General features: G+C 38.4%; 5 protein-coding genes across 6 annotated transcripts; 2 read left to right on the top strand and 3 right to left on the bottom strand.

The window, feature by feature from the left end:
* The first annotated feature begins 34 nt into the window (after window positions 1-34).
* Window positions 35-5,272, top strand: rabgef1l (RAB guanine nucleotide exchange factor (GEF) 1, like). Its single transcript, XM_033976479.2, has 9 exons — window positions 35-186; window positions 1,180-1,366; window positions 2,072-2,244; window positions 2,421-2,593; window positions 2,682-2,763; window positions 2,837-2,969; window positions 3,064-3,155; window positions 3,239-3,495; window positions 3,671-5,272. Coding segments are annotated over exons 1-9 (1,509 nt in total). The 5' UTR covers window positions 35-185; the 3' UTR covers window positions 4,082-5,272.
* Window positions 5,273-5,552: 280 nt separating this feature from the next.
* LOC117379774 (high affinity immunoglobulin epsilon receptor subunit alpha-like) lies at window positions 5,553-7,895 on the top strand. The gene is made up of 5 exons (XM_033976483.2): window positions 5,553-5,623; window positions 5,707-5,739; window positions 5,883-6,179; window positions 6,563-6,826; window positions 7,551-7,895. Exons 1-5 carry the CDS (start codon window positions 5,599-5,601, stop codon window positions 7,814-7,816), a joined length of 885 nt encoding a protein of 294 aa, XP_033832374.1. The 5' UTR covers window positions 5,553-5,598; the 3' UTR covers window positions 7,817-7,895.
* A 582-nt stretch (window positions 7,896-8,477) lies between these two features.
* On the bottom strand, window positions 8,478-10,552 carry otol1b (otolin 1b). Its single transcript, XM_033977431.2, has 5 exons — window positions 10,520-10,552; window positions 9,945-10,344; window positions 9,777-9,866; window positions 9,635-9,706; window positions 8,478-9,407 (listed from the first exon to the last, which is right to left on the bottom strand). The coding sequence occupies exons 2-5, from the start codon at window positions 10,336-10,338 to the stop codon at window positions 8,524-8,526; spliced, it is 1,440 nt and encodes a 479-aa protein (XP_033833322.2). The 5' UTR covers window positions 10,339-10,344; window positions 10,520-10,552; the 3' UTR covers window positions 8,478-8,523.
* Window positions 10,553-16,353: 5,801 nt separating this feature from the next.
* Window positions 16,354-19,450, bottom strand: sptssb (serine palmitoyltransferase, small subunit B). 2 transcript variants are annotated; one of them, XM_055225927.1, is made up of 2 exons: window positions 19,379-19,450; window positions 16,354-17,863 (listed from the first exon to the last, which is right to left on the bottom strand). In XM_055225927.1, the coding sequence occupies exons 1-2, from the start codon at window positions 19,410-19,412 to the stop codon at window positions 17,619-17,621; spliced, it is 279 nt and encodes a 92-aa protein (XP_055081902.1). In that variant the 5' UTR covers window positions 19,413-19,450; the 3' UTR covers window positions 16,354-17,618. The 2 variants fall into 2 exon arrangements, with proteins under 2 accessions (XP_055081902.1, XP_033832379.1); XM_033976488.2 differs by having other exon boundaries at window positions 19,178-19,446.
* A 1,481-nt stretch (window positions 19,451-20,931) lies between these two features.
* nmd3 (NMD3 ribosome export adaptor) lies at window positions 20,932-27,526 on the bottom strand. The gene is made up of 16 exons (XM_033976477.2): window positions 27,440-27,526; window positions 27,161-27,246; window positions 25,834-25,968; window positions 25,667-25,763; window positions 25,494-25,574; window positions 24,210-24,338; window positions 23,921-24,011; window positions 23,637-23,715; window positions 23,358-23,454; window positions 22,970-23,087; window positions 22,715-22,860; window positions 22,459-22,571; window positions 22,322-22,394; window positions 22,134-22,240; window positions 21,493-21,563; window positions 20,932-21,405 (listed from the first exon to the last, which is right to left on the bottom strand). Exons 2-16 carry the CDS (start codon window positions 27,202-27,204, stop codon window positions 21,272-21,274), a joined length of 1,515 nt encoding a protein of 504 aa, XP_033832368.1. The 5' UTR covers window positions 27,205-27,246; window positions 27,440-27,526; the 3' UTR covers window positions 20,932-21,271.
* Window positions 27,527-27,775: the final 249 nt, after the last annotated feature.

Below are 27,775 nucleotides of genomic sequence, written 5' to 3'. Positions count from 1 at the left end.
TTACACCGCTAGGTGGCAGCAGCACACAGTCCTATGTAAAACATCAAGGAGGAACATCTTTAACAGACAAAATGGCAGCGGATAGGAGCTAGCCGCTTGGCTAATGTAAACATCCACCCAAACTGGACTGGAGCTGGGACAACCATCAAGAATTCCCTATATCTTCTGCAAACAGCGAAAAGAAGAGTACGTACAGATCAAATACAACATTGAATAATTGCGACTGTCATCATCACAGTCACCCTGTTATTTTGTTACCCTGCTAGCGAAGTTAGCCGAATAATTAGCTAACCTATCTCTAATGATAGCCTGCCCTATTGCATAGTAACGTTAACACGGCACATGATACGGATTTCTACTGTTATAAACCGTGTAGAGCACGTAATTGGTTAGAGCAACAAATAATTTATAGTACTACTGTAGTCGCCGTGGACTGTCTGTGTAAGACTAGCCTACGTTTTGTTATAGGCTAATCCTTTTTAGCTAAGCACTAATCACGGGGCTACAACATTTCTGGATGTCCCTCCCTCAGCCCAACTCTGCGCACTCTGACCTTTAAAATATCCAGTGAAGTTGCTTTAGATAAAATTCTTACTCAGGGGTTGTGTATCTTAATGTAAATCTGACTAGCTGCAGAGACGGTTTGACACTGACTGTACAGAATGTATGCACTCAATGGACTTAAATGTGAGAATCAAGTTTAATTGAAGAAAATGTATCATACTGAATTTGGGCTGCTTGACAAGATAAAAAAAATAATAATAATAATTGTTTGAATACATTCTGAGAACACATATTACCAGCGCGATTTACTCTGAAATTACTGGTCTTCATAACCAAGAGTTACCAAGTGTTAATGATTGAAAACAATACTTTAGGGCTGGGCAAAATGTCAAAAAAAATGTTTTCCTCATATTGATTCGATTTTGTCTTCGTTGCTCAATATTAATTTCTGAGCATAAACAAAACAGACTTTTAATCATTGCCATTTAACACAGAGAACTGAACTGAACTCTGCACCAACCCACATGCTTTTACTGATAATGGATTGGCTATAGCTCTTTAGTTATAAAGACCCAAGCTGATCATTGGCGATTAGAAATGACTATTTTTCTCTCTAATAACTGTGGTTGATTGCACAGCCTTACACTTAATTATTCTCATGTTTGCCTGCTTCAGTGAACACAATGAGCCAGCGAACTGAACGGCGTGGAATCCATTTGGACCAATCCGAGCTTCTCTGCAAAAAAGGATGTGGTTTTTATGGCAACACTGCTTGGCAGGGTCTCTGCTCAAAGTGCTGGAGAGAGGAAAACCAACGAGAAAGACAAAAACAAATTCAAGAGGACTGGGAACTTGCTGAAAGGTTGTTTTTTGTGATAATTTATTTAATTTATTTACTGCTCTTGCATGCAGTATGTATTTACAGTTTATGCTATTGCATAATGTTCCCACACCCAAATAGACCCGTATCCAAGGAGAGAGAGAGACCCAAGAGAGAAAGGGATAAGGATAGAGATGCTATAAAGAACCAATCACATCATCATCATCACGTGTAATGAAAGCAGCAGTTTTTCTGCTGCTGCTAAAACAGTAGTATATGTTTTGGGATTAGAATCTCAGTCCTGTCAACTACGAAGATTGAATTTAGAGTCATTATCTTACTTTCTGGTGCTTTTGTTTATATATATATATATATATATATATATATAATTAGTATACATACAAGTATACATATACACACACACACACAATTGTTTGTCAACTCATTGGATTAATCACAAGTTATGAATTATTATATAGTTGTTAAGTAATTTACTAAAGGAAATAAAAAGCCAATACATGCCATATGTATGCAGACAGGAGGGTTTTGATGACTCAGATAGGGCAGTGTACAAACTGTTTTTGTTGAAAAAACAACAATCAAGCAACATCACTTTATCTTCATCTGGGGCAAATTTGATGAAACATTTCACAATCTAATGACTAACCAAGTAATCCAAAAAATATGGATAAACTGATTAATATAATAATAGTTAGCTGCAGCCATACTATTTTCTATTCTTTACAGGCTGCAGAGAGAAGAAGAAGAAGCTTATGTGAGCAGACAGAGGACACCACAATCTCAACCAGCTATAACACCCTTCAGCAAGTTTGAAGAAAGAAAAACAAAAGAAAAATCCAGCAAAGTCAACACAGTCACAAAGTTTTTTACTCCTTCAACCAAGACTCCACCAAAAAAAGGTATACCCTTGGCCTCACACATTAGTGGAGTTGTGGAGACACTCTTTTATGTTGACCTAACGAGGCAGTGTGAAAACACCCTTCATTAGTTTGTACAATTTTGTTGTTGACGGTCTACATTTTTAATTTTTACTTATTGTAGTATCTCCCACACTAAATAACACCTATGTTTACAGATGCTTTTGACTCTCAGTCCACTCCAAGTCCTAGTTCTTCATCAAGTCGTCATTCTTCAGCTGACACAGACCATGCAACAAGAGAGTTTATAGACTTTCTTAAGCCACTGAAGTCTGGCAGGGAGATTTTTAAACAATGTCGGGCTTTCACTGAAAGCATGGTGTATAAGCGAGTAAGTACTGTTTTTTTAATATACATTTTGTTCATGTATCTCTTTCTGTTTAACAGTTGAACAGGTAATGTATGTTTTATCTTTATAGGAAATGGGTGCTGATGAATTGTCAGAGTGTGTCCAGGATTTTTACCAAAACTTATCTGACCGCTTGCAGACACAATTTAAAGGTATTCCACTTTGTAAAAGCAAGTTAGTAATAACTCATAATATAATTATAATTATAATTGTGTATTTTACAAGGTTCCACTGAACATGTCGAGAATGTTATGGATGCAGTTGAAAAATATATGATGACTCGACTGTACAAAGAGGTTTTTTGTCCCGAGACCACTGATGATGAAAAGAAGGATTTGGCAATTCAGAAAAGGATTAGGTCAGAACAAAAATGCGTATCTCTCTTACATTAGACGTATACTTCTCCATTATGTTTCATTCTTTATCGAATCAATTTGCTGCTTTTCTTAAAGGGCCTTGCATTGGGTCACAATTGAGATGCTGTGTGTTCCTGTAGATGAGGAGATTCCAGAGGTCTCAGACAGTGTGGTCAAAGCAATCACAGGTGAAGCATGGATAGCCCATAGCATTACATAGCATGTTTTTAAAGTAGGATTGTACTTAATGGACAAATGGTTGTATCCACAGATGTCATTGAAATGGATTCCAAGCGTGTGCCGAAAGACAAGCTCAGTTGTATAACTCGCTGCAGCAAGCACATCTTTAATGCAATAAAAATCAGCAAAAAGGAGGCAGCATCAGCAGACGACTTTCTCCCCACACTAATTTACATAGTCCTGAAAGCAAACCCTCCACGACTGCAGTCCAACATCCAATACATCACTCGCTTTTGCAACCCCAGCAGGCTCATGACTGGAGAGGATGGATACTACTTCACTAACCTGGTAATAAAAATTATAAAATACAGTCTATTAACCAGCTCAAAAATGGTACAAATACAATATGAGTTTAATTTAAACCAGGAATTAAATTTAATTAAATTTAAACTAAAAGATTACAAAACCAACCCTTATTCTTTGAACTTAAGTCTTGTAGTAACATGCTGTCATCTCTCTTCAGTGTTGTGCAGTGGCCTTTATTGAAAAGCTGGATGGTCAGTCTCTGAATTTGAGTACTGAGGAGTTTGAGCTCTACATGTCCGGACAAGCCTCTCCTCACTGGCCACAGGGAGCCAGTGCCTCCACCGAATCCCCTGGCAGCTCTGCCCTCAACCAGGTCCACAAACGCCTGGATCTTTTAACTGGTTTAGGGGAAAGGCAGGACCGCGTCATTGAGAAGGCACGGCAGCTAGAGAGTGACCTCATCGATTGGACAGATGAGGTTGAGCAAAAGGTGCAGAACGTTTTGGAGAGCTTTCCACAGGACCTTCCAAACCCAGCAACCTCCACCTCTGCATCTGCCATAGACTCTGAGAATGTAGAGAATGAGCTGCTGCCCCCACCTCTGCAACCACAAGTGTTTGCTGGTTAATGTCCATAGCATTTTAGTCCATCCTTCTTCCACCTTAATGTTCGAAACTATTAGGCATTTGATTTAAAACATACAGTCACTTTTAGGACCCACAGAACACTAATAATATTGAATACAGCTGTTGCTGTATTAATGATACTTATCCTAATTTTATCTTCTGGCATTTATGAAGCCACACCTAAAATGACAATAACAATTTAAATGAAAACAGGTCCAAATACATTTTGTGATGATAAATGTAATTTAACTCAAAACAATAATTAATCATATAAATTGATATTTGTTTTGAGATAATTTGACATACATAGCATAATATATCAACATTTTTTCTTGTGCAGTTAATCCTTTTATGCTGACATTCTAGTTTTAAAAGCTCTTCCTGAATGTAAGTCAGTTGACAATAGTTTTGTTTTCTGAGAATGAAGAAGTTCCAGTTTTCTCAATAACTTCCTTTTGTCACTAAAAAGTTGTTCATGCTTGTGACCCATGCTGTGTGCATCTATCTACTCACTGTGGAGAGTGCGGAGGTTTGCATGAAAGCACTTCCGTCGTATGGACATTTTCCTATTTGTTCCGTTATTCCATAGGAGCCCTAATGTATGACTGTAGTCTTGTTGATGCGACATCTACATCTCTAGTCGTAAATGGGTGTTTAAAATTAATTTTATTTTTCTATAAGGTGCAGGTTATTGATTCTTTTTGATGCAATAACACTGACAGTTAGATATGACCTCACAAATCTGACAGTGCTCCAGACCTCACATTTCAATTGTCTCGTCTTTGTACAAAATTACCATTTATTTATTCATTGGCCCATTCTCTTGTTTGAGATCTGTTAAATGAAGGAACCTTAAGGATCTCACTGTTAATGACAGAACCGTGCTGTTCTCTTGTGTTACATTTATTTCATGGCTTTTTTTCAGTATATGTAATGTTTGTTCTCTTTGAATTTGACAAAAAGATTTTAATCCAGATTTTAACAACCGCTTGAATAACTGTATTGCACTGTATGCAGAAGCCATTTATGCGATGTTTTTAAGTTTTGAACATTATCTTCGCAACCTTATAGGTTTATGACATGGAAAAACAATACTGTCTTCTATTTAAATGTAACTTATTGGGGCAGTATTGGTTTATTTGCATCTATGGGTGTGTGCTGACAATTAATAAAAAACAAAATGGTATCAGACTAAAGTTTGTTCAGTATTCTTTTTCAGTAGGTTGTATTACAATCTGACTGGCATATTGTATAACTGAGTAAAATAAATAATGCTTTGCAAAGCTTGTTTAGAAGTACAAAATCACAATATAATGATATCAGAGTGATCAGATCACAAATAAATCAGTTATTATTGTCATTTTGTTCAGCTCTAGTGTTTAAGGTAAAAGCTAAGTCTTTGTAAATTTACTGGGCGGGTCATGATTGAGCAAAGGATGTTTATAAAGGCAGAATGACTTTCACTTCCCTTGGCACTATACAAGACAATCTTTCTTCTCACAGTCTAGGTTTCATCACAATGGATCGCATGTCTTCACTTTTCAGTGAGTTTGACCTATTCATTATACATTCATTTATATACATTCATTTTTTGCATGATACTAACTTACAAGTATTTCTAATTTAGTGTTTTCTATAGTGCTTCTTATATACTGGAAAAGTGAGTACCAAACCATTGAAAAGCAAAATTTAAAAAAATGTACAGCATGGTTATTATTTATACATTTTGAATGTATGATGTCTGTGTGTGTGTGTGGGTGTGGGGGTGTGTGTGTGTGTGGGTGTGTGTGTGTGTTTTTACAGACCCTGTAACACATGCAGCACATCAGCCCATAGTGGAGATCATCACAGGATCTTCAAAGGTCTTCACTGGTGAGGCAGTGACACTGAAATGCGTTCCTCCTGCCACTCCCTACAAATCAATCTGGACCTTCACCTGGTACAAAGGACCCGACCAACTACCACATTTTGGTGAAAAACTGGTTTTGAGGAACATCAAGACCAAAGACAATGGGAAGTATTACTGTCAAGGTTACCGAGACACAGCTGTAATAGACATACCAACCTTCCGAAGTTTGCCAGTAGAAATCAACGCAGATGGTAAGTTATAATGATATTACTGCTCCCAATGAGTTTAGATTAATAAACAAAGAAATGATTGAAATATTATATCTGAAAAAAGAAATGGCATATTTTGAGCCTTTTTTATATGATTATGCGGGCACAGTATTCTAATTTACTTGCAAGGGTGTGTGCATATCACCCCTGATTGATAAATACAGATCCACCCATACCACACTTGACCCTTTTGAAGTCCTTATGTAAACTAGGCCAGGAGCGTGTACTGTCTACTGTGGTAGCTGCCTATATCATATTTGATTGAACTATTACTGTATATGACTATAACATTTGTAATACATTATAATATAACTCAATATATAACTCAATATGAATAAACTTTTCTTTTTTTTTTTTTTGTCTAGGGGGTTGGGCTATCTTAGATGTCCCATCCCAGGCTATTGTTGGACACCCATTGAACATAACGTGCCGTGTTCGAAACAACTATCCCATTCATGAGGTGATCCTTTATCGAAATGATGTGGAAGTTATAGAACGAGAGGATACTACATTTATCCTGAACAATTTGACTCTTGAGGACCAGGGCCAGTATACCTGCAGAGCATCCTGGAATAAATATGGCCGTACATATTCGGTCATTTCAGCTCAAGTGTCAGTCAAAGTTGTAGGTAAGATAAAAATTATGATTTAATCAAAGACTTATTTTCTGTCTAGGATGACTAATTTAATTAATTAATTAAAGTAAAAGTGGGACTTGATGGGACAGATGTGATACATTTTGGGTGACACATAGGCTGCTATAAAACTGTATTATTTTTAATGTCCAGCCCTTAAAACACAGAGCTTTGGATTGCAGATCACATACTATTAGTACAGGGGTGTCAAACATATTTTCACCGGGGGCCACATTAGCAAAATAGCTGCCTTCAAAGGGCCGGATGTAAAATAAATCAAACTACTTTTTTAACTTGTTAATTAACTGTTTCTGTATTTATTACTTGTTCAAGTTACAAATATTGCATATGCATTAGCCTAGATGTAAAAATGTGGCTGTGTAACTGCTGATCTCCTGATAAAATTACATTTTAAGACCATCATACCTTTCAGTTTACCCTGTCGAGGGCCACATGAAACGATTTGGAGGGCCACATTTGAGTTTGACATATGTGTATTAGTAGATCACACCAATACAAAAGGACAGGGCCCCCTCAAAAGAGATAATTTTTTGGCCCGTAAAATTTCCAGTTTTCTATGTAAATTTGATTATTGTATACTTTTCATGTGGAACAAGTAAATACGTGGGAAATGCTCTAAATAAGTGGGACAAGTGGCACGGGACTAAATGGCTGTATACTACAACATGTTTTCTCAATCATTTCTTTTCTCTCTTAGAGCCTCTGACGCAGCCCACTTTGTTTATCGTTGATGATAAGGAGATGCGTTCTTTGTCTAAGCTTAAGCTCATATGTATGCTTAGCTACAATATTCCCGACCCTGCTCCTCCTGTCATCTACTATTTCTACATCAACAACAACCGACATGGAACCCCAACTTCTGACAACTATGCTGTGATTGAGAGGATAAGGGGAACATTCAAATGCCAAGCCAAGGTGTCACAGCTCGGCCTGTCCCGGTGGAGTGAGCCTAAAACCTTTTAAATGGTACATATCATGTTGGGTATTGACATTTTCGTGCCAGTTGTTTAAAATGCTTTAATAAACAACTTGAAGTGCTTTTTTTTCTTGCATGCTGTGTTTTAGGCAGGATTTTAATTCTTATTATTTATTGATTCTACACAAACAATACCACACCCCTTCATGAGAAGAAGCACGTTTTTTAAATAGGCTAGTATTTTTAAAAAAGAAGAAGAAGTGGGGCATTGCTATTTGGGTGTAGATTAAGCAACACAGATAAAGATATCTTCATCAAATATTTGGATGTATAAAAAAAAAAAGTAAAACAGCAAAAAAAAAAACAAAAAAAAAAAACAAAGGTGAATGAAGCAAAAATGTGGTGAAGAGAACTGCATGTGAGAAGTTCAGTTCTCATTCAGTAAGCAAATATTCCCTTTTTACATATTAGAGAGGTTTTATAAAGAGGGATGTTGAAATATTCTGTGTTGGTAAAACATGACAAACTCACTGTTTTCTTAAATGGTTTTATGGGATTGTTCATTTAATCAGTGACTGTACAAACTGTTTAACTACAGAAATTAAAATAACATTTATTATGCTAAATATTAGGCAACATGAAAACATTATACCACTGACTGATCTTGGTGGTAAAATTATGTTTTTGTATACAAAACAAGCAGTCCCTAAGTAGCATACCTAAAATTTGGCTTTGTGAGAGATAACACAGATATTCAGACACTGTTAGGGTAAAGCAGGAATCCAGAGAAGATGCTGTCGTCCTCAGTGCTAGCATAGACCCCGTTCCAGTCTCTGAGCGTCTCCACCCACACCTGGTCCCCCTCGTTCAGCTGCAGCACCACCAGAGTGGAGGCCTGGTCAATGTCCTGCCCATACAGGGAGTCCCGGATCCGCACTCTCCGAGAGCCATTCACAACTAGTGTGGCCCTCAGAGGCTGATTACGGACAGTGATGTGGAACGAGAACACATACACCCCAGCGTAGACACACGTGAATGTGTTAGTGGTGATGTTGAAATGGTTTTCTTCATTGTAAAAAACTTTGTCAAAGCGGATAGGGAATCCAGAGGGAGGGAAGGACTTTCTGGGAGAGATACCCACACTGAAGGCTGAGCGTTTTAGGACAATACTAGTACCTTTTGCTCCTTTAAAGCCTCTCATGCCCCGCTCCCCTCTCATACCAGGATAACCCCTGTCACCCTTGGGCCCAGGAAACCTCATCCCAGGTGGACCTTGGGGACCTCTTAACCCTGGTTCGCCCTTGGGTCCGGGAATTCCTGGATCCCCTCTGACTCCGACAGGACCAGGGATACCATGCTTGCCATTGCTTCCTGGGATACCCATGGGACCCTGAACTCCAGCAGGTCCTGGCTCACCCTTTTCACCTTTAGGACCTCTTTCTCCAAATGTGCCACATTCACCTTTGTCCCCTTTCTCTCCTTTTGGCCCAGGCCCAACAGGTCCCGACGGACCCTCTTTGCCTGGCTCTCCTTTCTCTCCTGCTGTTCCGTTCACACCTGGCTCGCCTTTCGCACCAACTTCACCTTTGACCCCATGTAGTCCAATGTCACCCTTTTCACCTTTTGCACCAACCTCACCTATGGACAAAGAAGGACCCATCAATCAACAAAATATAAATATAAATATAAATATAAATATAAATATATATATATATATATATATATATATATATATATATATATATATATATATATATATATATATATATATATATATATATATATATATATATATATATATATATATATATATATATATATATATATATATATATATATAAAATTTATTTTTTTATTTTTTTTACCCTTTTGTCCTGGTTTTCCTAGACTCCCAGGTGACCCTGCTGGACCACTGTTCCCTCTGTCACCTTTTTCCCCTAAAAATTGAAGCACAACATACAATGCAAAAAATGTATTTCCATGAACATATGTGCTAGAAAAGACTACCTTTGTCTCCCTTAAGGCCGATGGGACCACTTATTCCAGGTGGTCCTGGTAAACCAGGTGATCCTACAAGTCCCCGTTCACCTGGTGCACCTAAATTTAATCACAGAGAATATAAAATACTATGATAAAACATTCTGAATTAAACTAAAATAGACAAAGCTACTGTACCTGTCAAGCCTTGGTCTCCCTTTGGTCCCCTGGGACCAGGTTCAGGGGGACAACATTCACAGAAGTTAAAATAGCACTCATTATAGTCCAGCGTGTAGTTGTCTGGGGCTGCCCCTGGGGTCTCAGTGTGGCTGTTATAGTCTGGAGGATAAGCATGGCTGGGATAGGTGGTCCCTTCCATGATGGGTGCTGGGTGGGCTGGCGGGGGGCTGGGTGTCACCACTATTTTCAAGGTCTTGGGCTTGCTGGTAGTGGTGGGACTGGGCATGGTCACCTGTGGAGCTGGCTTCTTGGTGTATTGGTATTTAGGCTTTGGTGTAGTTTTAGCTTCAACACAGAAGCCCACCGTAAAAATGACCAGAATAACCACAAGTGTGGATCGAACAATCCTCATGGTTCACTGCAGTTAGACAACATTTCATTTCAAGTTACACAAATTTGCAGCCGATGTATCTCAGCTTCTTATACAAGTTGATTGAAAATTATATAGTATGTTATATTTAAAATTCCATCCATTCATTTAAAAATGCAACAGCAGAACAAACATTGAAAATGCATGATTATGTTCGACTCACCCTGCGATGCATAAGTGCCACAGTCATTTATCCTCTTTAGTGGTGGTGCCCTCAGCTCCTGGTCTCACTCATATGTCTGCCAGGCTTGGGCCACCTGCACAGCCCCACCAATGAGCGTCTGCTGGAGGTGCAGGGGGAGGTCTGAAACCTAACTACAGGCGGCTGGAGCTGACCCGGGGAGAACCAGTGTGCTGTGGCCCGCTCTCTGAAGCCTTGTTGTGCAGAAAGGTGCTTTTGTGACACAGGATACAGCAGCCGTTCGGAGCACTCTCTCGCTCTGAGCAGGTGAGGTGCAAAGGCCGCGGGGCAATGGGTCACCTGATACTGCTCCAACATTCAACTGACTGCCCACAGTGCCCAGCAGCTCCTGGCCTGCTGCAAAGCCAGGTAAAGATGAATCTGTGCTGAAGGAGGTTGCCACAGATTTCAGTTAAGTTTAATCAGCACTGTGCATACAGCAGAAACTGGAAATGCCTAGTATGAATGTTAAATGTGTGTGGTTGGAGAGACTGATGAGGCAGACTGACAGCCTTACTTCTGTTAGTCTGCCCCAGGACATCTATGGCCACAATATTAGGTTATCACTACTGTATGTGGAGTGAATAAATAATACACTATAAAGTGTCTTGGGTGTAGTAAAAGGCACAATATAAATCCAGTGCATTATTATTATTAGATCATCTGATGCAGACTTAATAGCCTACTTGATAGATACATTTACTGCCTCTATATTATTATTGCAAGATACAGAAGAGGTTCTTACTTCTTCCACTTTTTTATATGAACAGTCATGTCATGTCTTAAACAGAAAAATGGGTACAATAAAACAGCAGAGATGTGTTTACCTCATGTGGTCCTCACTCACCAAAGCCTGGCTGTGTTTTTAATGTTCGCTTGACCACTGCAGTCACATTTCTCTATGATCCATGCTGTGCCACAGGACAATGACCCTCTCTCATGGTGTAATAAGATAGTATCAGATTTTTTTAGGAGTGGTGATTTTCTGCTAGCTGTCTGGTCTGCACTCTCGACTTGTTCATGACAATGAAGGTTTGAGAAGTGGACATGCCTGGATTGTCAAAGACCTCAACCCCTCAGAGAGATCCATGTCCAGCTATGAGTGAGCAGAAAGAAGAGGGGAAATGAGATTTGTGATCTTGAATCAGATCCATTGCCAAGTAAGTGAGGTGAGCATTTTTTTTCTTTTAAGTGGCATGTAGATTGTCTGACTGTTTGTATAAACTTACTTTCTCTGTATGTCGGCCTGACTAAAAGGCTGCTGTGACAATTTTGTATAAGTAGAAACTATACAGTGGCCACATGGAGCATAGTTGGAGATGTGTTGTGAGGGTGTAATCGTATGCGAAGAGCGGTTCCTATAGGGGCCTTCCAGTCTCGACCCTGTTGCCTCTGCTGTATTCAGACCACACAACAGCAGTGCTTATCTTACAGTGGACCCAAGCCCCACTCAGCTGTCTGTTCATTCAACACTGGCACCAGGCCGAACCTCATCCACTCACACTGCACACTTAACCCACTATAGGAGCGCAGCGGAGCTCTGAGCTGTATTACCTTACATTTACCCCTGTTCCCGTAAAGAGGTTTCTTTGGAGCCAGAAGAGGTCCCCCACCTGTTTGTCTTCATGGAAATGTAAATACTTTGCCTGGAATCCTTTAATATTTTATAATATGCCAGTAAACTTATGTATATCTCTATGGAGACAAGCAGGTAATCTCAATGGGACTTTTCTGGTTAAATAAAGGTTAAATACATTTTTTTTTTAAAGGTGGCACCACTAGACAAAATTATAGGTTAGATCTGAGAAGAGGCGAGCCCACTCACAATAAGAAATCATGTTTTACAAGTTGTTGTTTTTTAACATAAATTTAATGCCATGCAGTGGGACATTTCAGTCAAAGCAATACAAGTTCCAATTTTCCACAGAGAAAAGCATATGGCAGACCCACCACCAGAAAGGTTATATAGTCCACCTTTTTGATTCTCAGCAGTATGAGTCTAATTAGTGCTTCTAAAACTATTCAGATGGTATGTGAGTCATCTACATTTATCATTTGTATTTCATTTTTTGGGGAAAGAAGCATGCAATAGACAACTTTTGTTTACTTTTTGGCCTCCTTCATATGTCAGCATTTACAACCACATTAGACATTCATTTGAGTCTGAGATTAGATCTAATATAGCCCCATTCACACTCAGAATTCCAGATAAATGCGTGTGAAAATTGGTGTGATATATTTGAGAACCGGTGGCCTGGATCAGTGTTTCTCAGGGATACATGACCACTTACCAGGGAGTGACATAATACTTTAAAGTAGGAGAAATGTCATAGTATTCAGATATTATAATAATATATAATATGAAATGTTATTTTTAGTCAGCAGTAAGACTGTTTTTGTATTATTTGTTTCTGTATTGTTATATTGTGATGTTATAATTCAAATAATTGATGAGTTAACCGATTTATACTTACTAAATAATCACAATCACACAAGTTAGGGGGTGTTATGAGATTAAGTTTAGGAGGTACTTGAAACAAAAATGTTTGGGAAACACTGGCCTAGATCCAAAAAACATTAGCCTGCACATTTCATTTCTAACACACATGGCTCCTACTCACAAAAGAAACTCCTCTTTTTCATTGACAGTCCCAGTGCTTTTCTCCAGTCTGTCCTTATAATGTGTCTGTGTCTGGCTTTGTGTCTTGTGCCACCGGATATGTCCCTCTGTAGACAAAGCTTGATCTCTATATGTAATGCACTAACTGCCCTGACATGACCCCGACTCACCTGGCACTGTGAAAGCACAAGTAAAGATCCTCTCACTCTACATTCCCCCTGCGATCAAATGCCCATTTTCTGCTCCAAATAAATAAAAGAAGTACGTCTCCTCCTACCAGTGACACACTGATGTGTTTTGAACCTGACACCCCCTTACAAGCAAAACATTAGTGAGCAAAAAGAAATATAGTAACTAGGCATAGTGGCATATTGCTGCCATTTTGTAAGATATTCAATTAAATTCAGTGGTGGAAAATAACAAACCACAAAAGTAAAAGTACTGTATGCAGTCAGTACAATCTTTAGGGAGCCCTCTGTAATTAACTGTACTAAATTGTACATTGGATACTTTTTACTCCACTATTTTTAAATGGACAGAACAGTACATAGTATTTGTCATATACTTCTTATGTTGAAAAAATATTTTTAAGGAAGTTGTTCAACCCTTTTCCCCTGAGATCCAGAATAGACACTTTTGCAACACTTCTCTATAAAAAAAAAATGCAGACACATAGTCTATTTACAGATCTTACATTTACCTAAGACATTGTTTTGTAGCTATATGTATATCTGTAAGTCTACTTTAAGTAAAAAAGTAACAAAATTGGGTACTTCTTCCATCACAGATTACATTCAATTAATTAACTGAGAGAAAAACTTGACAGGAAACTACTGATGCACAATGAAATTTGAAGAAATGAAAGTGCAAGAAATCATCACAGAACCAAGTCCAATGTAAGTTCAAGTCTGCAGTTCAGCTCTTAGTGCTAAGTATAAGATAAAAACAAATTTAAATTGTAAGTGAGTCAAGTAGCCTACAATCATAAAAATATAAATATTTTCAGCTCATTTATACTAAGATTTCACAACAAAAGCTGCTCTGTCATTTTTTCACCTTTAGCTTTAAGTTGTTTACATAATGAAACTTGATTTTTTTTTTTTTTTTTTGTATTTGTAAGGACTGGTCTGTTGACATCTTCAGTAAATTTCCAAATGAAACCTATTATGCACATTTAGAAGACATGCTGCAGTGCTGTTATTTTACCACTAGAGGGCAACCTTGGTTTTGAGTCTCATTCTATCCTCGCAAGATTTTTAACTTGCTGCGTTGGGCTACTTACTAGTACTGCGACTTTCAGCTCTTTTAGGGGATCCGAATCTTTTGGATCCGTTCCGATTCAAAGAGCCGTTCAAAAATCTGACTCTTTTACTATGTATTTATATGACAGAAGCCAATGTGAGAACTCATTTTAACTACAAAATAATGTGTTTAAGTGAGTGTTTAAAATTGTTGTTGAGGGTGAGAGAGTGTTTACCCTTAAATAAAACACTGTACTACAATAAAAAAAATGATACCAGTTATTATGATACCAACTACTTATATTTCACAGTATTTAAGGTAGAGTTTGCCAGATAAAGATAATACTCTTCTCATGACTCTAACTCAATCCAGCCTCAGTGCACAGACCATTTAAAGTAGAATATTTTGAGAGGGTGTGTTGTATTGTGAAGGTTTTTTATGCCTAACTGAGCTCAAATTTTATCAGAGCAGCCACTCCTCAGTTCATATTGACTGATACTTAACTATGATACAGCTTTGAGAACTGAAAATCATACTTCCTGCCCATGCTCCTTCTGAACAAAGAACAGTATAATTCATTGCACAACGATTTGAACTAGCCTACCACTTAATCTTGCACAGTGCTTCCAACAGTAGTCTTGCAATTTCATTATCTTTGCAAATCATGTGACCATAATCAAGATTAAGCCCTACGCGGGCCCCTATCAATATTATTTGCTTAATGTGTGGGCATTTGCTGTTTCTTTTTGTCATGTAATTTAACTTTAAAAAAAACAAAACTCTTTTTTTTTCTTTTCTTTTTTTTTTTTTTTTTTTTTTTCAATCACATCAAAAGGAAACAACAATAAAAATTTGTTTGAGCAAGGCCCAGCCGAAACATTGACACAAAATACACACACCCAGGAAAGCAAACATTGTCTCCTCTCAAGTCTCTGATGATACAGTGTCATCTCTAACTTTGAACCCAGCAGGCTACAAACCCCACTACAAAGTCCTGTTCTAAAATCCCTTCAAAATCAAGACTAACAACTTACTGCAGTCAAAAAAGGTCATATAGGCCTAGCATAATGGTGTGGCCACTAACAAGTGAATGATATTGCATGGCATCATGTAGTTTATTGCATCTGATGTTAAAACAGAAACAATGGGAAAAGACTTTAATATCTGGACAAATGCAGCTATTGTCTTTCCAAAGGTACACATGTATATGTAACTGTCACGGCAAGGCCCAAAGGGAAAGAGTTCTGTTCTGTCTCATGAATGATTCAGTGTTTTCTGGGCTTTCCTTGTAAGATGACTCTCAGTCTAGAAACAGAGCTGACACACCGTTTCTTCTTGTCTATTTGACAGTCGTCAGGTCAAACACAACAACAACAACACTAACCCTCTTGTCTGTGTCTTTTGTTTATCTCTTCACTCAGGAGATGACCTCTGACCCCTACCTTCATGGGACACAAACTTACATGAGCAGTATAAACATCTTTGCCAACCGTAGGAACAAACTCCACAAACAAAGTTGTTGTGGAATGTGAGCTGTGTCGAGATGAGCCAACTGTCCTCCTACATCCTGGATACTAAAACAATTCAGAGGTGTGGGATTACATGTTATTGTTCTGCTGCGGATGATTATGTGCTCAGGTACTGTATAATTACCAGTAACATTTCTATTAAAAATATCAAAATGTCCCCAGTCATGTGTGTGTCCCCAGTCTGTTATAGGCAGCTCAGTGTCTCAGTGCTCAGTTCTTTAGTAGAAACCGAATCCTCTGGGCAATTGTTATGGTGTCTGAAGAGAACTGGTTTGGTGGCTTTGCTTTTTCATTGTTCTATCACGTTCCATGTCAAGTGCATCAAAAGCTCTTGTTGCTTGTGGTCTTCTTTTTCAGAAATTAGTTTCTGTACTTTAGGGAGAGACAGAAGAACAATAAAATCAGTTTCGTTTCCTGTGTTTTTATTTGATTGTTTCTGAAAGTGAAAAGCTCTACTTTGCATTAATAAGGAATGGTTTTTAAGATAAATTGTTTTTATTACAAAAATGTAAAACTTTATGTGCATGTGACATAGGATGAGGAAATGGTACTTTTAGGAAGCATATAAGGAACTGCATTTTGTAAAGACTGTTATTTTGGCCACGAGGGAAAAAAAAAATACACGTACACACATATTTACATTTACAATAACTGTTTTTGGTAATTGACATTGTAACCAGCCAAGCATTTACCAGTTTATAAATATTTGAATCCATAAATAAAGTTAACTTATCTAACATTATGGAGCAACAGAGTAAAAAACAACAACAACAACAAAACAATCAAATTTTTAAAAATGCTCATGACATTTTGCAAACACAAAATATAATACATACTCCATATGTACCTATAGCTCAACTATAGGAAGCAATTCCTGCTGCCATCCACAATAAACATGATTAAAAAAAACAGTTTATATGCTATTACCTCATGCTAGATCTAATGTCAGCCCTTCAATACAAAGGTGTGGTATATCAATATTTGCTATTGCTCAGTGCTGTCACACCTTCCCAACATACCAAGACTTTAGTGATCATAGATAAAGAGGGCTCGGCATTGCACAAATCAATGTGATTTCTATGGGCTATTACTCTCTTTGAACAGGAAAACAGTTTAGGCTTGGGACAAATACAAAAGTCTCAAAAATCCCTAATCCAAATGTGTTTCTGATCTTTGCATAACGCCTATCTATAGGGCTGTATGCATGACACTATTTTGAATAAACCACAAAACAATCATGCATAGGCAGGTCTGTACTACCTGCTTCACAGCAGTGCTGCAAGTATTTTTGATACAAAAACATTTACTCAATAATGCAAGTGCGTGGTAGACATGGAATGAGGACACAGAGCTTTTCTTATCAGTTATCGCAATCATTCGTTTGTCTGCACAGATATCCATGGAAAACCCATACACAGGAGACAACTGCTTCAGACTGGGATGTGCAAGCTGAAATCCAAATGTCCTTATCGTGCACAAAACATGTGCATTCATACAGGACACAACACAGTGAAGAATGGGGGACTGGGATAGAGAAAGTGAACCGAAGTGTGTCCAGTTGAAGAGGCATTTCAGTTCTTCATGGTTTTAGTTTTGATTGCAGTGGAAGAAATTAGTTGTGTTAAAGGGCTTTATCATGTTACAAGGTTGTCTGAATGGTTTCATCTTTTATCCATGTCTTGTTTTAGTTTTAGTTCATCAGTGCCATAGTGCTCTCCGGCTGACCCCCAAATATACCTGAGAAAAACTCCAGTGCCAGCCGCACATGGATGGGCACAAAGACATAGGAAGTGTAGATCACCATGGCGATGGCAGAGAAGAGGACAGAGTTGAATATGGATTTTTCCCATGGTTCCAGTACATAAATGCCAGTGATGAGGAGGTACTGGTAGTACAGCCAAGCCAGGTACTCCCTCAGGTTCTTGAAATTCATTGCTGCAAAAAACAAACAAACAAACAAAAAAAGTAGTTGGAAAAAAAGTCAGATTTTAGTACGCAAGTGTAAATCAAACAATCTTTAAATTAAGGTAGAGTAAACTGGAACTGTGTGGCAGCATTTGTTAAATTCCATTCAGAAGTGGAGTGAACAATAACAAGCTGGAATAATGGTTAGGAGTTCCCTCCTCCAACCTGCCCCCACCAAACAGCCCAGTGGGGGCAATCATACAGGTCCAATGGATGTGTGCATGAGAAAATGTGTATGAAACCTAATGATATTAAACCCAAGGGTTTGCCTAGACTCTAGTGCACAAAACACACCCTTCTTTACATGGTGAACAATTATTTCACACACTTGAGACCCACACAGCCTCCTTCAAACCACATGGGATATATAGTAAACATTAATGAGCACTGTTTTTCCACTTAAGATGCACTTTGGTATAGGCTATGTAGCCTTTAGGCTATTGCTATTAAGGAACACTATTCATATTATTTGTTTCATGCTGTCAACAATTTCCTATAATTCAGAACAAGCTTATAAACTTTTAGAGGTTTTAGGTAGGCCTAGCCTACTAAAGGTAGGCCTAGCCTAACTCTAAAAGTAGTATCCTACTTTACTTCAGCTTACTTTACTTAGAGATAAGGCTAAGAGTATTCTCAGTAAAAAAGTAAAAACAAGTTCTTTTTTTTCCACGGTTATTTGGTTATGATTTGCATGACCTCAGGCAACAGCCTCGTGAAGAGGGGGCGGAGCTCACAGCCTCGTGAAGAGGGGGCGGAGCTCACAGCCTCCTGAAGAGGGGGCGGAGCTCACAGCCTCCTGAAGAGGGGGCGGAGCTCACAGCCTCCTGAAGAGGGGGCGGAGCTCACAGCCTCCTGAAGAGGGGGCGGAGCTCACAGCCTCCTGAAGAGGGGGCGGAGCTCACAGCCTCCTGAAGAGGGGGCGGAGCTCACAGCCTCCTGAAGAGGGGGCGGAGCTCACAGCCTCCTGAAGAGGGGGCGGAGCTCAAAGGTGCGGGCGACACGCTTTGATGCGGGTTTCCACAGTGTTGCCCGCTATCAGTAGGACTATGATTTTTATTAACTCATAAATAATTTATTTCAGAAAGCTGCAGTATTACAGTGTTTAAACAGAATTTGAGCATTCAGTTCAATTAAAAGTCAAATTGCCATGAATCTCCTTTACTGCCCATAATAAGACCATAATAAACCAGCCCACACTACCGCACATCTTTCCATTAGCCTTTCAGTCTGTGTATCCCCAAAAAACTGGCTTTTAACATGTCTAACTAACGTTTACTGACTCACCTCAGTCGGCGCAAAGTCCCTGGTTGTAAAATATAACAGATGATTATAACGGGATGAGTGCACACAGCAGCCCGTACAGGCTTCACTGTTGCTCCCCTGCTTTGTGTAAACCAAAAGCCGTTTCACCAGTTTGTTGTGGCCTATATGTAGTAGCCTACTGCCACGCAGTATGACACACCCACTACTCATGCTGCCACTCACCTGCTCTCACTGCTCTTTTCACGCAGGTGGACATCAGATAAACGCAGGACTCAGAGCCAACATTCCAGGCGGTCGATTTCAGGCATGCTGCAGAGTTGTTTCAGTGGCACGGTTTGCCCTGTCCATAGCCAGTGCATCTCTCAAAGACGGTAATACTGGTGCCCATGTCGCATCCGTCCCCAGTCCCGCGGTGCTGCAGCCCGGTGTGAGCTGCTCCGCAGTTTCATCTCGTCCTATGACGTAGCAGCAGTCTGCTGTGGCACACTGCATCAGAACAGACACTGCACAACACAGTAAGGCCCCACAGCACGTCTGTGTGTGTAGTTTTTTGATTGTTGTTGTGAAAAAGAATCTTTTGCATATGAATGCTGTGAGCACTGGAAGGCTACATTTAATTGAAAATAAACAAACTGATAAATCATCATTTAGGCTATCACAACCAGAGTTAGACCTAGCTCGTTTGAGTAGTGGCATCACCAGAAATGTATTTTGTAAACATGTTTGTCCCTCCAAACTCTGCTGACCTGCTCAGTTCACACTCTTGACTAGTTGTGCATTATTTATGTGTAAACATGGCCAGTGCCGCAATAGCAGAGGTTATCCCCGGATACACAGCAGTGCTGAGCAGCAATGTAACCAAAAGAAAACAACTGATGCATCATACAGTCATGTAGACCTAATGATCTTTGTGGTAGCCTGTGGTATTGTCATACTATGTTCATAAAGCATTCAGTTGTGTAAGTTTATGACGAGAGTATTTCAGTGTACAACTGAATGTTGGTTAAAGGGGTGGAGTTTGTGTCCTTTGAAATGTTTTTAAAAAAGCAGGTCAGAGGGAAGGGGTCGGTCTGACAGGTAAGGAGAATCCCATCTTCATGTATTGAGTCCCACTGACACACACCCACCCAAGGGACCAACTTGACTCACTTTCCCAAGTAGATCTAATTACACTTAAAATCACAAGAACCTATCACACTTGACTATACAGCCAGCAAATGGCTTTACTTTTGTCACACAAATATCTCTAAAATCTATATTCTTTTTAATGGTGCGTTTTGTCCTACTCTTCATCCGTCCAGGCAAATCCATAGATCTATCTTCAAGAGGTAACTTTCATAAATTAGACTGTATAGCAGTATTTAAACCACATGAATTGTACATTACTAATGGAACAATTTTGTTCAGTTTACATGACAATGGCTGCTGCACAACATCTTATTTAATAAATTAGACTAAAAATGTATTATTTAATTGTCTCTGAATTAACATCTTTCCACAGTATTAAAAGTGACAACTTGGACACATCTGTAGCCTGTCCATCCATGGGAGTGGATCTTTCCTTCAATGTGGTTCTCTGAGATTTCTTCTCCCTCTTTTTTAAAATGTGTTTTTCTTTGATGAGAAAGGTCTAAGGACACAGGATGTTCTGGAACAGTTATCAATTTGCTTGTTTCCTGTAAATGTTTGCTTGTCCGTTACTGACCAGTGAAAATCTTGTTAAGCCATAATCAAATTGATTTACAAAAATAATCTGAATAGGAAAAAACGACAGTAAATGACCAGTCTCAGTTTATTAATGCAGATCAAGAGGCATCACATTGTCCAAGTGACTAGCTCCCCCTGGTGACTCGTTGATGTACATGCAATGCAGATTGTACATTTGATTTTTTTGGTTGTTACAATTCAAATTTTAAGCGAGATAACATCAGACAGCCTGAACATTTTTTCATGATATCAAAAAAATAAAAATTTAGTAAATAGGAATTTAGCAAATATCTATTGAGTGATAATTTACAGGATTTACCTGTAGACAGAAGTACAAAGGTTTTGCCCATGCTAAATGTCCCACTCCTGAAACCAATTACAGAGCATTTGCCTGTGTTGATGTGGGCTCTAGTCCGTCATCATGTCATCTCCCTCTCCTCCTGTTGCATCGCTCAGGCTCAGCTCCTCCAACATCTCTGCCAGGGAAATGCGTGGTGCTCCATCGTCATCAGTGTCGCTCTCAACCGGAATCTTTGAAGCATCTAAAATGTAACAAATGGCCATCAAATTACTTGGCTTGTTACACATTTTAATATCATTTAGACAAAATGTTATGTCTATTTTCCAACCTCTGTATATGTTTATATTCTTTCTCAGTGCTTCATCCTCTTCAAGGTCCTCCAGGAAGTCTTGGTATTGCCTGAAAAGAGGACAGAAAATGTAATGCCTTGCAAATAAAACTTAGTCCACAAAATTAATTCTCACTCCCGCTGTTGTGACCAAGCCCACAGGCTAAAAGTGATTTAAAGAATGTTGGTGGGTGGAAGACAGAATGTGAAGCACCCAAATAAACCAAAAACGTGGCAATGTACTTCAGCCTATTGATGGGCAATATTTACCATTCATGCAATTGTGGATGGGAACGATATCTGTATTTTTCCCTCAACTAGAATTAACAAAAGTGTGATTTCTCAGCTTGTCCCACTGTTGTGATGCTTAAGTCCCATCAGCTTCAAATATTCTTGATCACGTTTAGCAAGAGCCATCAGAGACCGATAAACACGTAGAACTCAAGTCAGAGTGCTGTACATGTCAATCTAGGGATGGCCAGGTTAAATAGAACTCCCTCCATCTAGGAGTTTTAACTGAATCCCTTTAACAGACTGCCTGGCCAATCTTAATTCTGTTTGACACAGAAGACCATTTTGGAGCAACATATTTTGCATTTACAGTTAAACACTTATATGCATGCCCTCAGTTTATTTCTTACCGCTCATCATCTGTATCCATGCCCTCTTTGTCTCTGGCCATCTCTTGAAGCTTCCAGTTCCTGCGTTTCACCCGTCTTGTGCGATCATAGCTCTTCTTTATTAACACCTAGGAGAGGGTATATGGTAAAGATAAACACTAACACTTTATTAATCACCCAACAACTCAGTTCAAACTTCTCATCCTTACCACATCTGGGACATGATGGGGGTTCATTTTATTTAAATATTCATCATTAACATTGGAATTGGCGAAATCATACCTATAACAGGAAAATAATTAACTACTTGCAAACTCACCAAAATTTGGATGCACATTATACTCACCCTAGAACAAGGTCTCCAATATTCAGTAGGTGGCCAAGGAAAGTACGGCAGTGATACTGCTGACTGGTATCCATCTCAGAGGTTTTTTGAACCCATACTTCAGCCAATGTGTGCTATATGGCAAAACAAATTATAGAAATCAAAGGTCAGTTCATATACTGTCACTGACATACAGGTTCAATAATGAATAAATAATAACAATTTCATATTAAATTTCATTTTGATACTAAAAAAAACACTTAAGTTATAGACCTACTTTGTTAGACCTCATGCCAGCCCCAGAACCCAACTTTTGGTCTCTGATGATATCGATGTCCATAATGATAAACTCTTCCAGTTGCCGTGGGTTACAGAGACTGTTGAAAGGGTATCTCCAGTATGTGTTACCATCCACCTCAGCAACTGGAGGACATTTTGTTATTTATTGTATTGTATTGTATTTGTACAGGATGTGCATGCAATTCTCTATATTCTCAAAATTAACAAGCCAAAAGACAATTTTTGCACTTACTCTGCAAGGTGTTGGGGTCAATCAAATGAATAGTGCTGGTGACTCTAATGCAGACACATATTTGACCAAAGTTCCCCAAGCTCTGTGCCAGTCGTGGTGAAAGACAAACCACATTGTCCTGGTAAATACAGTACATAAAAGGTTAAACTGGATACAATGTCCTCCAAAATCCCGAGTGTCTCTGGCACCTGTGGTGTCCTGGTATCATTATTGAAGATATGCCACAAACAGTACTAAAGGTACCACAATGCACAGCTTAATTAATTTGAGACAGTTAAACTATGTAGACTAAATCAAATTATAAGTACAGGCAAAATATCAGCATTTGTAAGTACATGCTGGTTAGACAACATCACAAAACATGTTTCAAAGGTGAAACATAACATACCTTGCAAACTGGTACAATTTCAACAGAAAAAGTGCTCTTGTAGTTGTACGTGTTTGAATGTATGTCATGAGAGATGAGCCTCTGGGATGTTTTTGACCTATAAAAGATGAAATAGACATACAATATTAACAGGAAAAAATGTTAAAACAATCACATTAATCCATTCTGGAAAGTGCAGACTATTCAATTGATAATATAATAATTTTAAATATAGAACATGCAATTTATACAAAGCCAACCATACAATCTATTACACCTGAGCAATTATACTTTGCTCACCGACAAGGTACGGTGCACTGCAGGAAGTCAACCATCTTCTGTGCGTGCTGCTTGGAGCCATAGTAGAAATCAATTCCCTCTGAAGTACAGTAGAAATACATCATCCACAAACTATACTTAAAAGATGTTTTTCACAGAGAATTACAATATACCTCATGCTTGAATATCTCTGATTTAATAAAAAAAAGTTAAAAAACAACAAAGACTAGTTTCTGAGATGTCCATCAAGGCAATGAACAAATAAATATACTACATGGAAAATCTTTTATATTTCATTAACATACCATGTATTTCCTTGATGTTCAGAGCAGTTTGATGAAGCTTGTGCTTGAGAAGCAATTGTTCCAGATAGAAAAATGTCTTCTTATGTTGTGTCTATAAATCATCAATAATCAATCATTTATAAAAATTTATGAGCTACTCCAAAACAAACTTAAGCACAGAAATCAATTAATTTATAAAGTAACCCAAAACTGATGTCTCAACCCTAATTTCCAATTCATTGAAGAATCAAACAAGACAGAAGATTAGGTCCATGAAAAAAAACAAAAAACAAAAACAAAAAAAAACAACCTTCTGTCGCACTTGAACCACAGCCTTCCAGAAATCCTTGGCTTCCACACGATGGCAGTCATCACACATCTGAGACTGGACCACAAACTCCACCACAAACACCTGCTGCAGAATGGCTCCATTCATCACCTGGAGAAGCAAACAGCCATGTTTTAGACCAGTCTAGTGCTTAAAAACATCAGTCTAAGGCCGGGGAAAACCCTTGAGTCCAAGCAAAAACCCAAGGTAAGAAAAGGTCAAGATAAGATGACAATTTCAGCAAGACACATTTACTTTGTGTTTTCGAAATATAGAGTGCTGAATGTTGAAGTTAAAGTCAAGAAGACATACTTTTGTCTACTATATAGTTATAATCTATGAAATCCTTATTTCATTACATTGTATTCTTAAAAATTTAAGTCACCACAATGAGATAATAGAACCTGATTTCAGTCGCCCCTTATGGTACGTTGCTACAAATGTCCTCATAACAAAGTTCCACATCATTTTAGGACCCCTCCTATGGATAGCTCCAGATCACGCTAGTGAACAGCAGATTTATTTTCATTAGTACGTAAATGGCTACACAACATTGCTGAATCCTAATTGTTTTACCGATTAAATAAAATAAAATTGGACAACAAATGTAAGTAAAGAGCAGTGGGTGTGTCCCGGTGGTGGTGAAAGGGGGTAGATCAAGATAATGAGCAATCGTATTGCAACGTCTTGAATGCAAGAGAATGAAATGCATTCAAACATGCACGAATCACTAAATACCAAAAAATAAAACTTATAACAGGGTTAAAAGCTCTGAAAAGATGATTTGGACAATATGTCTGCTTTAAAGACTACATGTGATTTTGTCATGTTAAGGAAAATAACTTAATTATTTTATATACCGGTACTCTTAATTGCAATATTGGTCTAAAACAACCCAATACCAGAAATGGGACCAATAACGTCCAGTTCAAAAGGAGATTTTAGGTAAGGGTAGGTGAAACAGACCTACAATGCTTAAGCATATAGGTTTACTCAAACATACAAAAAATCAAAAGTAAGAGTAAACTAATCTTGAGGAAGAACCATGTATACATGATCATAATGTGTTTCCTTTAATGTACATTTTGAGTTTGATTCAAGTCAAGCAATTCAACTTTAATTAGGGTGTACACAGACACATCATTGGACCCATGCTTGACTGGACTTTTGTGATAAGTCCCCTGCATTAACCCGTTTTTTTATGTTTTGTTTTTTCAAGAACAAGAATAGATGATAAATAGGATGGTTCATTTGCAGAGTTTGTACCTCTTTCTGGATTGTCAGTTTTGTCTTAATCCTCTTTGAGTGTGGCTCTGTCCAGAGAAATCCTGCATCAATCAGGCGCACCTGTACCAGGGAAGATAAAATTACAGAACTATATTAAACAGACACACATAGAAAATGAATTTGGTGCTCGGATTTAAAATGAAAGCAATTACCTTGCTCATGGACCCTTTCAGTTTTTTCAGACAAAGAGCTAAAAGCTCCCTTGACTCAAGAGCGCACTGCACCCATGTACCAGGCGGTTGCAAGTACCTATTTTTAGACCACAAATGAATAATTGACATTCAATTGTTATGTCTATTTTAAACAATTATTGGCAAACCTTTCACACTGTTTGCAGAAATGCACTGTAACTTGCTTGGGTATTCCTTCTGATATGTCCACTTGAGTTCTCAGGCAAGCCACACACATGTTGGCGGGGTTTGGAGGTATAGCAACGCCACAGGTACAGCAGAGGCTGAAAATACATTATCATAATAGTTGACAAGTAGAGGGCGCAGACAAGCTGCCGCTATTCTTCCTGGGGTCCAATTAAAATATTAAACAAAAAATATTTAGATTTTACCCATATACATGTTCATTAATACAAAATGGATAAATATACATTTCAAACAGTGAAATATTTTAGTGCCTTAACATACAAATATAAAGGTTAATTAATCAATCAATATATTTAAAGTAATAAAATCTTTTCAATACCTTCTGTCACAAAGTCCTTGTTATCACATATTTAACAAAACATTAGTTGGTTGTGCAACTAATCCAAGTCCCTAACCCATATTAAATCCAGAACATCTATAACTTCTCTAGACACTGCAGATATAATTGGCTTAACACATTTGATGCCAAGTATGGTTTCAGTAATAATTTAAATATTCTTTTATCCTCTCTTGAGTCAGGCCTGGGGTGGGTGCTTGTCAGAGAGCATCTGGTGGCCAGGACTCCCCCCCCCAGGGCCAAGCTGGGTATAGCCCAAAGGAGCGAGGTGGGGCCATCCCCCCCCCCCCCCCCGTATAGTGCTGTAACTATGTTTTTCTAAACTAAATGAGATTTTCATAAAGGATTTGTGGATGTTTTTGCCATTATTATATTTTTTACAAAGGATAAAAATGAGTAGGATTGGTAAGTCTATCTGAAAAGTTTATCATAGTCACAGCACAACACCATATGGGCTGCTTGGTTTGCATGATCATCTTTTTAATACTTCCGCTGCAGCATTTGACCATAACACTGGTAGTCTAAATAAGAAAGCACCAGAGCTTGTGGTGTTGTTGTTGAGTTTTCTGATTCTGCCTTTTCATCATTGAGATTACCCTTGCCATTTTTGTGCACATAATCTCTTATATGTTTTTACATTCAACTAAAACTCCCAGCAGCTTGGTCTCATACGAATTTTAACTCCCTCAATCCTGACTGTATTCTCTCACTGAACTTCTGAACCACAGTAATGCTGTATTCTCTAAACCAACCAAGCTATTTTTTATGAATGTAGTCATAGTTTTTTATCTTTGGGATTACTTTTACCTTTTTCCATTCCTGTGGACAGTTTCCATTCCCGAGGCTTAAGTTTATTGTATGACAAAGTACCCGAGCTATTACCTCAGCTGCCATCCTCAGTAAGTAGCACTTAAAAAGTCTGTTTTACTTACATGTGTCCCTGGCTGCTTGTGGCAGGGGCTTGCATATACTCCATTGTCAATGGTTAGTGGAAACTTTGGATCTATGCAGAAACAACCTGTAGTGGATATTAAAATTGCACTTGATGAAAAGTAATCAGAGTTGTTAGCATGTTTCAAGGATACATACAAAATGTTGCACGTTTCAAGGATACGTTCAAAAGCAGCCATAACCAGCCAACCTATCTGTGTTTAAGTATGTAAAGTAATGCAGGTGACAGCACTGAATTTAAGTGTAAATGAGATACTCACTCAATCCTAACTCGACCCACGTTTTTCCACCATTATGTTTTCCACGTAGAAGACCAGTTTGCGTCTGCGTGCGTGACTAAGGACCCCGAATGTGTGTCCGCTCTTGCCTGAATAAAATTATTCGAAAACGAAGACAATGATTTTCCCACTGTGTTTACATTTATGACTTATACGACTCAAGTCAAAAACAAGCAATTTATTTTATATGCTGCTATATAACTGACCTGATAAGACTCTGACCGCATGATACAGAAATGTAAATGCACCTGTAGTGTGGAGGATTTTGTTGATGCATTCAAGTTCCACGGGAACGTAAATGTGAAATAAATACGCTCT

Source organism: Periophthalmus magnuspinnatus, chromosome 13 (genome assembly GCF_009829125.3).
Source record: "Periophthalmus magnuspinnatus isolate fPerMag1 chromosome 13, fPerMag1.2.pri, whole genome shotgun sequence".
In the NCBI taxonomy this organism is placed as follows: Eukaryota; Metazoa; Chordata; class Actinopteri; order Gobiiformes; family Gobiidae; genus Periophthalmus; species Periophthalmus magnuspinnatus.
The sequence above is the reverse complement of the archived record's forward strand: the minus strand, read 5'-3'. Positions and strand labels throughout refer to the sequence as shown.